Source organism: Gekko japonicus, unplaced genomic scaffold (assembly GCF_001447785.1).
Source record: "Gekko japonicus isolate JY-2015 unplaced genomic scaffold, Gekko_japonicus_V1.1 scaffold2898, whole genome shotgun sequence".
NCBI classification, from domain to species: Eukaryota; Metazoa; Chordata; class Lepidosauria; order Squamata; family Gekkonidae; genus Gekko; species Gekko japonicus.
The window spans coordinates 159,426-169,476 of NW_015173224.1; the positions used below are offsets into that span (position 1 = coordinate 159,426).

Consider the following 10,051-nt stretch of genomic DNA (forward strand, 5'->3'; position numbering starts at 1 on the left):
TAAAAAATAACGCTAAATAACAAAGTAACTTTAGACTCCTAGCTTTCTTCCTTGCAAAATTCCCCAAATGAAAACTATTAATTGTACCCACTATGGCATATCCATAATGCATAGTTAAACAGGACTAGTTATTCTCCTCTTCTACCCACTACATACAAAAGGTACCACAGCAACTGTAATTGTCAGAGGGCAAGCAGATACCTCCAGGTGCTTTATGGCAGGACTTGGCAAATTTTCTTTGTCTCTGGGAACTAGCCCCAATTTTTTTTCTCAGCTTTCAATGTTTTGTATTTTAATGACCATATGTTCTTGTTATTGCTAGATATAAAATTCCTAGAAATTTTGAAGCCACGACAAAACTTGGACACAGAGAAAGAAATCACTGAGCTTTGCAAATGGAAAAGAGATGTTCTTTTTTTTCATCCAAGGCCATTAATATGTTATAAATTTTTGCTGGCTTTCAGTTTGCTTTCAGGTAGAAATGGCTGCTTTTACCCCCAAAGCCTTTGGACCCGGGAATCTGAAACTGCTACTCCTACATGAACCCACGTGTCTGAGATCATCTTCAGAGGCTCTACTATGGACAAACTCATCAAACAGGAATCAAGTTTCTGCCAGAGAGAGGGGCTTCTCTGTTGTGGTCCCAAACTACAGGCATCCACCTGAAACATGAACTAACTACTCTCTAACAACAACAACAAAAATCTTATTCATCAAGGTTCAGGGTGATTTGGTTGGCTTATAATTTCTTTTGTATTTGTGTGCGTGTGCGCACACATCTGGAAGTCATGGCAACCCCTCCTGACTGACTGTGTCTGCATGTGAAAGTCAGGGCAACTGCTAGTGACTGGAGGATATTAAGAGAGGTGGCTGAATGAAGCCTGCCCCCCACCTCCTGCCTCTGGTATTTCAAGGAGGTCACCCATCCAAGTACTTGCCAGAGCTGACCCTGCTTAGCTTCCAAGATCTGACAAGACTGGGCTATCCAGGCCAGGGTGGTTGGCTTGTAATTATATTAATCTGTGTTTTCTGGATTTTGTTTGGCCATTGACAGCAAATGAATGGTGGTGGTGGAAAGTGCCGTCAAGTCAGGGCTGATTTATGGGAGACCCCCTGGAAGGGTTTTCAAGGCAAGAGACGTTCAGAGGTAGTTAGCCATTGCCTGCCTCTGCATCAAATCTCCAGACTCCCTTGGTGGTCTCCCATCCAAACACTAGCCAGGGCCAACCCTGCTTAGCTTTCGAGATCTCACGAGATCAGGATAGCCTGGGCTATCCAGGTCAGGGCCACGAATGCACATACCTATACACAAAGGAATAAATATGTTGCCTTGAGCTAAGCAAGATCAGAATGTGAAAGAAGTCAAATGTTTTTAGCCAACATGGATTTTATATTAACTTTATAGAATACTTAACTCTCCTATGTGGACATGCCTTCATACTTGCAATTAGAAATGCACAAGAGGGGACCCGCAACAAAATGTTGCATAATGTGTTGTGACTCCCTGAGCTAGGACAAGAATCTGTGAGCTGGAGGCTAAAAAGCTGTAGCTAGCTCACACTAACTCAGCTTAGAGGGAACACTGGTGACTGTAGTCCAGAGAAACCCCAGTTTAAAAGTAATCATTGTTATCAAAGCTCTGCAGTTCTAATAGCATTCCCATGACTAAACTACTGTAACTCAACATTACAGCTGATTTAGCAATACCACTTTGGTCAGGATGAGGCATCAAAGAGCAGCGTCGCTTGGGGGGGGGGTACATTTGAAGCCTCTGCCATTCCCACTCTATTGGCATTCCAATGCAGGGAAAGAACTGGCCAAGCTGACCCACCTCTGGGCAAAATCCTTCTGCTCCAGACTTCTTTGCAAAGGGTGATAAAAAAAGCTTGCTGGCTCTATCATCTAGTATCTGAGAAGGAAGTTTGGCACACACTCACACTCTTGCATTCTCCAAAGAAAAAAAGGTTTTCCTCCCTGCCCACTCTGGTTTTCCCCCTTCTATCAGTAAACCTAAAACTTAATTAGCTGGGAGGAGGTGGGAGAAGAGGAAGAGCGAAAAAAGCGGAGGAGCTGCCCACTGAAGAGAGCTGAGAGCTGCTGCAGTTTGCTTTAAATCGCAAGGTTGTCTGTTGGAGGCTTGAACGTTCGTTGAAGGGGGCGTGGCCATGGGGAGGACTCAATGCTATCAGAATAATAGGAGAGAGAGGGACGGGGAGAGAAGGCTCCTCCTCCTCAACCCTGGCAAGTCCGTTCTCTACGCAGCCGCGGTGAACTCTGCTTTACTTTTTGGCTGTTTTTAAACTCCCCCCTCTATATTTTAAAGCTTTTAGATTTTTCTGCACACCTGTGAAGTAACTGACGTGTGCAGGATAATCTCTTTTTTCCCCATGCGGTCCCAATCTGCAGAAATAAGTATCCACACCGGGACCCTTGACTATTAGTATAAAGATGAAACAGGCTCATAGAATCCAATCTAATCCATGCTTACTACCAATAATTTGAAAGGCAGTTGCTCCCACATAAATGTGAATAGGATTACAGTATTAACATCATGTGCGACACTGCTCTTAAGGACCTCTAGATGACATGGATAATGGCTTAAATATCCCTTTCCAATATATGCTCATGGGCAAGGCAGAAATTCTGAAAGCTGCTGCCAATGCTGTTTTTTGAAAGTGGGACACATGTAAAATCATTACGGTTTGGTAGCCACAGAAGTAGTTGCTGTGATCTTCATTGCACCCTCACTTTAGACACTACCCTGCTCAATCAAGTAAAACACTCTTGTAAAAGCTAGCTTATGACTTAGTTTTGAAGTTTAGAAAACCAGTAAAGGGCCAAAAGTTAAAAACATCAATAAGCTCCGGCAGGCCGCGTGGTAGCAAGCCCCACCCCCAGCTCCCTGCGCCGAAAGCGCTGCAGCCGGGGGAGGCCGGAGAGCCCCACCATTGGGTCCCCCAGGCCCGCGCACAAGCGCTGCGGCTCAGGGGAGGCTTGGAGAGCCCTGCCCCTGGGTCCCCCGGGCCCGTGCAGAAGCGCTGCAGCTTGAGGGAGGCCCAAGAGCCCTGCCCCCGGGTCCTCCGGGCCTGCGCAGAAGCGCTGTGGCTCGGGGGACGCCCGGAGAGCCCCACCGCCGGCTTCCCCATTCCCTCCTTCTTCCCTTCTCTCTTTCTCGCCTTCTTCTCTTCTTTTTCCTCCTTTCCCTCCGTCTTCCCTTCTCTCTCTTTCTTTCCCTCCTTCTTTCCTTCTTTCTTTCAATTTCCTTCTCTCTTTGTATCCCCTCTTTCCTTCCTTCTTTCCTTCTCTCTACTCTCTCTTTCCTTCCCTCTTTCCTCCTTCTGTGGCCCAACTCTAGTGAGAAGGGGTTTAAACTTTAAACCCCTTCTCTCTTTGCTCCCCCCCCCCACAGGCCAGCTGGGGAAGGGAAGGGGAGGCTTTTGAAGATGCCGCCCCCCCTTTTGCTTCCCCTTCTGACATAACTTTCGGTGATGTCAGGGGGCATGGCATATGCTAATAGCCTAGTAGCTCATTAGCATACCATATGCTAATGAGCTTCTGCAGCTCTTTTTCTACAAAAAGACCCCTGTCAATAGGTATAAACAAATGTACACGTGTTTATTTCAAAAACATATAAAAACTTAGTAGGGGCTCAGATAAAGCCTCATAAAATGAACAAAGTTACAAATACACACAAAAGAGAACAGCGTATGACCTGACGTGTTTTGGCCCACCAGAGCCTTCTTCAGAGGTCAAACAGTACAGAATAAACATGCAACCAAGCCCCTGTTACACTTGTAAGGCAGTAAACAATTGATATAGGACCAAAAATGTACTCTTATCAGGGCCAATGTACCAAGTAAAATCACCTTAGCACCTAAACTGGAAGGTACATATTGGCAATATTACTATCTCCAATACATGTAATTGCCTCTGACACAAGATCAGATATATTTGTGGCCCCCAAACAATTGTGTGTGTGTGTGTCATTCAATTCTAGAATGGAACATTCCAAAAAAAATTTAAACTTTGGGCCCTCTATATTAGTTTTCTAAACTTCTTTTGGAGGTTTTTGCTTGGTTGGTTTAGTTTTACTTCTCCTCTCTCTGTGGGTATGACTTCCAATGAGTGGTGGTGGCAAAATCTGTACTGGCATTAATCTGCTAACAACTCTAAATATGGACCGAGGATGCTAAACTGGATGTGGACAAAACACTAATTGGTGGTTTGGAACTCAAGAGTTGTTCCCCCAATTTAAACAGAGTCATCAGAAGCACTTCCACCATGTTATTTTTGAGGTTAGTTTTTGTACTTAGGGGAGGGATGAAGGAAGGGTGCCAGCTGCAAAAAAGAAAGGGCAGAGCATTAATTTGCATGCAACCAAACCCCATTAAAGTGTAAACAAAAGCAAGTCCCAAAAACTTATTTTCAGATCCAGGTAGGTAGCCATGTTGGTCTGAAGCAGTAGAACAACAAAGTTTTATTAAAGATATAAGCTGTTGTGTGCAAACACACTTCTTCAGATACAGTGAAACACAATTACCTCAACCATTACATAAAGAAAGAGAGGGGGAGTTAGTTGCCAGGAAGGGCCAATTAGTGTCAAGACAGAGAGAGAAACAAAATTGGAAATTACCAGTCAATACATATAGGTACAGAGTGAGCAGTAAATTATCACACAGCATAATGAAGATGTTAGTTCCTAGCAACTAACCCTCTCTCCCTTTCTTTCTATATATAATGGTTGAGGAAATTGTATTTTACTGTATCTGAAGTGCGTGGGCACAAGAAAGTTTATAACTTAAATAAAACTTTGTTGGTTTTAAAGGTGCCACCGGACTCAAACTTTGTTCTGCTTATTTTCAGGTAAATCCAAATAGGATTTTGGCCTTGCTCTATTACATCACAGAATTAGCTTCAGTGGATTATGGCATCTCTTTCCCCTACATGATATACTCTCCATATTAAAATCTCCTATCTAAAATGAATAAAAATAAAACACACTAGTTCTGTTCTTTTTTACATTTAGTCAACCCAGATAAAAGAAAAGATGATGTTGTGGTTAAGAAGAGGAGAATGGATTTATACCCCGCCCTCCACTCGGACTCTCAGAGCGGCTGACAAACTCCTTTCCCTTCCCCTCCCCACAACAGAGGTAGGTGGGGCTGAGAGAGCTCTGAGAGCTCTTTTTCAAGGACAGCTCTTGTCTGAACTATGACCCCCATGGCACCCACTGACACCTTTTCTAGTGTCCGCCAAGTGTTTTTTTAAAGTTGGCGGGGACAGGTAGGGCTCTTGCCCAGCAGGGCTTCTGACTGGCCACCGGAGCTCTGATTGACTGTGCAGATTTAAATGCTGTCATTTCAGCAACAGCTATTACCAACAGTGTTGGTTTTATTCTCCCACTCACCTGTTTCCCAGTGTATTTCTTAAAATCACCCCTCTTCTCTGCACTTGAGACTTTCTCTATGTGTGTGTGTATGTGCCTGTCGCTTCACCTCCCAAAGCAGCTATTTTGTGGTTGCACCCACCATCCTATCTCAGAATCCCAAAGCTGCCTGCAGGCTCAAAAAGGTCAGGAGCCCCTGGGTTATCCTTATTTCCAGGTACATAATATTTCCAGTTCATACAACAACTTCTGACACAAGGCCAGATATATTTGTGGCCCCAAATAGAAACTTTTTGATGTGTCATTCAATTCCATATTGGAAGTAGGTATATTTGGGTAAAGTAAAATATTTTTTAATATTGGATGGAATTTTCAATTGAAGTATTAAATATGAATCTGAAACAATTTTTGCCTTTCTGTACAGCAGTCCAATTTTGGTCCTATTTTATGTTTATTGTTAATTGCCTTACATGTGTTACAGGGACTCTGTAACTTGTTATATTTTGCACTATTTGACCTCTGAAGAAGGCTCTTGTGAGCCAAAACGCATCAGGTCATACACGGCTCTCTTTTGCGTGTATTTCTGTACATTTTATGAGGCTTTATCTGGGCCCCTACTACGTTTTTATATGTCTTTGTAATAAGCACTCTTTTGTACATTTACTAATGTTTTTAACTTTTGGCCCTCCATTAGTTTTCTAAACTTCCTTTGGAGGTTTAGAATCTAGAAGAACCAGTTTTGAAGCCCCAACTCACTGAACTATCTTAGGCCAGTCACTCTGTCACTCCATCTAAACTACTTCACAGGGTTGTTGTGAGAATAAAGCAGAGGATGCAAAAATGATCTTGTAAGCTGCTTTGGGTCCCTGTTGGGGAAGAAAATTGGATATAAACTTCAAAAATTTGAAACATAACAACGCCCACGCTGTTACCAGAACAATGGTTAATCTAGTCCAAAATCCTGCATCATGCAGTGGCTAGCCAGAAGCAGCATACGGAGGCCCAAAAACTTCCTTCTGTCGTTGATTTCCCACCCCACAGCATCCAAAGAAAAAGCATGCTTTTGAAAAACATGACAAAGCCACTAATGGACCTGTCCTCCAGAAGAAGAGATTGCATTATACCCCACTCTTCACTACCCAAAGGAGTCTCAGAGCAGCTCACAATCTCTTTTCCCTTCCCCTCCCCACAAGAGACACTCTGTGAGGTGGATGGGGCTAAGACAGTTATTTGGAGAACTACTTGCGAGGGCTAAGACAGCTCTGAAAGAACTTGTAACTGACCTATGGTCACACCAGCAGCTGCATGTTGGAGGAGTGGGGAATCAAACCCAATTCTCCCAGATTAGAATCCATGCTCCTAACCACTCCACCAAACTACTAATCTTCTTTTAAAGCCAATGAATGTGGTAGTCATGGCTTCGCCCTGTGGCAGCCAATGCCACAAGCCCACAATTCTCTGAGTGAAAAAGAACTTTCCTTTGGCCACCCCGAATCTAATGCTCATAGGCTGCATCCACAGGACACTGCTCTTTGGAGTGAAATCTATCCATTATTGCCTCTTCTGATTAACCGTGTTTCAGGGATGCGTCTTTAAAGTCATGTTCTAGCTCACCCTTTAAAACTGGACAGGCCAGAGAACGAACCTGCCACCTTCCACATGCCAAGCTGAAGCTCTATCTCAGAACACATGGTTTGTCCTTCCTCCATTTTTACCCTCACAACAACCCTGTGAGGTAGGTCAGGCCGAATAAGTGCGTGATTGGCCCACGGTCACCCACCCAAGTTCTGTGCCAGAGTGGGGACGTGAACGAGGGGCTCCACGGTCCTAGCTGGGCACTCCAACCACCCATGTAAAGCAAGCTCATCCGAGACGCAACTTATGCTCGCGTCTGGCGCTGGAGCCACCGCCGGCCCTCGGGGCTCTTTCGGGCGAGGAAAAGGGGAGGGAGCCGAGAACGGGCGGCCAGGGCCGGCCAGTGGAGCGCTGACCTTGCCGCAGGTCGTGGTCCTGGAGGACGTCGTAGGCGCGGTAGTCGGTGACGCCGTGCAAGCGCAGGATCTGCACCACGGCGTTGCTGAAGCCGCACTGGGGCTGGGCCGGGGTGCCCTTCATGAAGACCACGACTGGGTGGGCGCGCACCAGCTTCTCCACCTCCCCCGACCCGGAGCTCGAGGAACCACCGGCAGCGCCATCCCCCGCCGACCCCGCTTGGCTCAGCGGCCGCGTGACCCAAAGCAGCGGCCGGGACGCCGCCAAGCGCCGCAGGGCCGCGGGCAGGCGGCAGAGAGAGCCGCTCATGGCCGCCCTGGAGAAACTTCTCAGCGACGCGCGACTCCTCTCCTTCAGGACCTCACGGAAAGGGCCACTGATCGCCCCGCCCCTTCCAGTGAAGACCGTTCTATGACGGGAGACCGTTTCCGTCAATCACTTTCAGGGAGCCAGTCGCGTTAGAGAAAAGGCTACTCGTAAGCGCGAGCACTGCCCCCCCCCCAGCGGGTTTTTTAACATACCGACGAAAACTACTAAGCTAGGATTGGTCCACACCGCCTATCTCGCTGGCCAATCGTAGCGCGCCTCCTTTAAACGCCTTAAAATCTCAACCTATGGATGAGCGTCTCCCGTTTCTTGAGGAAATTTAAAAAAACAGCGGCTCCTTGTGATTGGAGGTTTCACTTATCAATCTTATTAGAGAGGGGGAGGTAGTAATCTTCCTTGGGCGGATAACCGCGAGATTCCCCCCCCCCCGTCTATGGAAAGAACGAACGGCAAGAACGGTTGGTTGGAGTCTCTTTCCGTTTCCGTTGTTGTACGGATGGGTCGCATTGGTCGTGTTTTCAGTGAGCACGTGAAGAACGAGTTGTGAGAGGTAAGTGAGGTTTGAGTGAAAGGGCATCAAATTGACATTTTTTTTGCTTGGCTTTGTTCTGTGGCTTTAACTGTGGCTTTATTTCTGGATGCTGGTTGTATTTGTGCAATTTTCCATATTGCTGCATCTCTCAATACAGGACAGCACTTCTCTTCTTGGGTTTAATTAAGGAGGTCATGGCTCCACGACAGAGCTCATGGTTTGCCAGTAGATAGCTTTAAAAGATTTCAGGTACCGGCTGTTGGGCGAAGATGCTGTTCCTTCCCAGCACTGACTCTCAGCTTGGCAGCAGCAGAATCCATTGTGTGCCCAGAGCAAGTGGAGCCAACAGGGAGACTGAGAAAATGGCAGCTTTAGGAGAAAGGTGCAAATATCTATATATGTTCTTCCTTGAGTCTGTGATAACTAAATACCTATTTTTTAAAAGTGTTGCATTGCTTATTTGATTGGAATCAAAGACCCATACTGATTCCTTTTTTAACATACAAAGGTATCAGTAAGTGAAAACTCATTAAACAGTTATGCCTGTTTTAACCAAAGGATGGCTCTGAAAGAAAGGAGAGGGTAACCGTCTCACATACAGAGTTGCTTACTTACTGTGCTTTCTCTGCCCTTTCATGGTTTTTACAGAATGTGATTTGCACTTCCCATTGCTGATGCTGTCTCTGCAAATGGCTTAGCTAGCTTCAGCCTTTCATAAACCTGCTTGCTATCACAGTACTGGGTATAGCTAGATGACATGGCCCTTGATTATGATTGTGGGAAACTTCTACATGTGCACATGCAACTGCCAGTTTCTATACTATGCTCTGAAAGCTCCTGCTTTCAACTCTCTTGATTTCAAGTAGGGTTTTTAAATAGCTAACTTCTTTCACCCTTCCATGTTTGCTGACTGTTAAATAATGCTGGATGATTTTCAGTTAACATCTAGGTATAAGAAGGATAGTCAAACAGGTATTAGTACAAATTTATCAGAATTAGATAAAATATTAATGGGCCCAGACGTCAAAATGATATGAAAAATATACTTCTTTTTGTTGGATAACAGGTTGAAAGATGAGAGTAGTAAGACACCATTGACCATCTGGAATAAAAATATTGGGAAAACAATCAACCTGAATAGATGGGAAGGGATTTGGCAAAATGTGAGACGGCTCAAGGTGGTATCATTAAAAGAAAATGTCTTTAAGGTGTGTTACCGGTGGTACCTGGCCCCAGATACACTGGCCAGATTCTATCCAGGGCTAAGTAATTTGTGTTGGAAATGTAAATCGCAAGTAGGCTCCTTCTACCATGCTTGGTGGACGTGCACAGCAGTAAAAAAATATTGGAAAGAGGTCCATTCGGTAATAACACAGGCACTGGAGTTACAAATATCATTTGACCCTGAAATATTCCTGTTAAGAATCATGCCGGAAAGCTGGAAAAAGGGGGGAAAATATGCGGTGATGCATTTACTGGCGGCAGCAAGGATAGTATTAGCTAGGTACTAGAAGAAAGATCAGGTGCCTGACAGATGGGATTTTATTAATAAAATGATTGATGTGATTGAAATGGATAATTTAACACAAAAACTCAGTGGAAGTATGAATTCAGCTTTTCAAAAAAATATGGTCAAAAGTATATATGTGGATTGAAAGGAATTCATAAGTATAGCCTTATTTATATAATCCATATGTTTAAATTAAATTAAATTAAATTTAAATTAAATTAAATCAGATAGACCGGCGGTCGGCAACCCGCGGCTCCGGAGCCGCATGCGGCTCTCTGGAACGTTTGCCGCGGCTCCCGGGGCA

At 45.0% G+C, this 10,051-nt stretch overlaps 1 protein-coding gene across 1 annotated transcript in view; it reads right to left on the minus strand.

The window, feature by feature from the left end:
• The window catches only part of GLRX5 (glutaredoxin 5), an 11,608-nt gene extending 3,869 nt beyond the window's left edge, over positions 1-7,739 (minus strand). The window contains exon 1 of the mRNA XM_015422737.1: positions 7,378-7,739. Within this exon, the coding sequence (XP_015278223.1) occupies positions 7,378-7,687 (310 nt within the window). The 5' untranslated portion in view covers positions 7,688-7,739. The remainder of the gene's footprint in view (positions 1-7,377) is intronic.
• Positions 7,740-10,051: the final 2,312 nt, after the last annotated feature.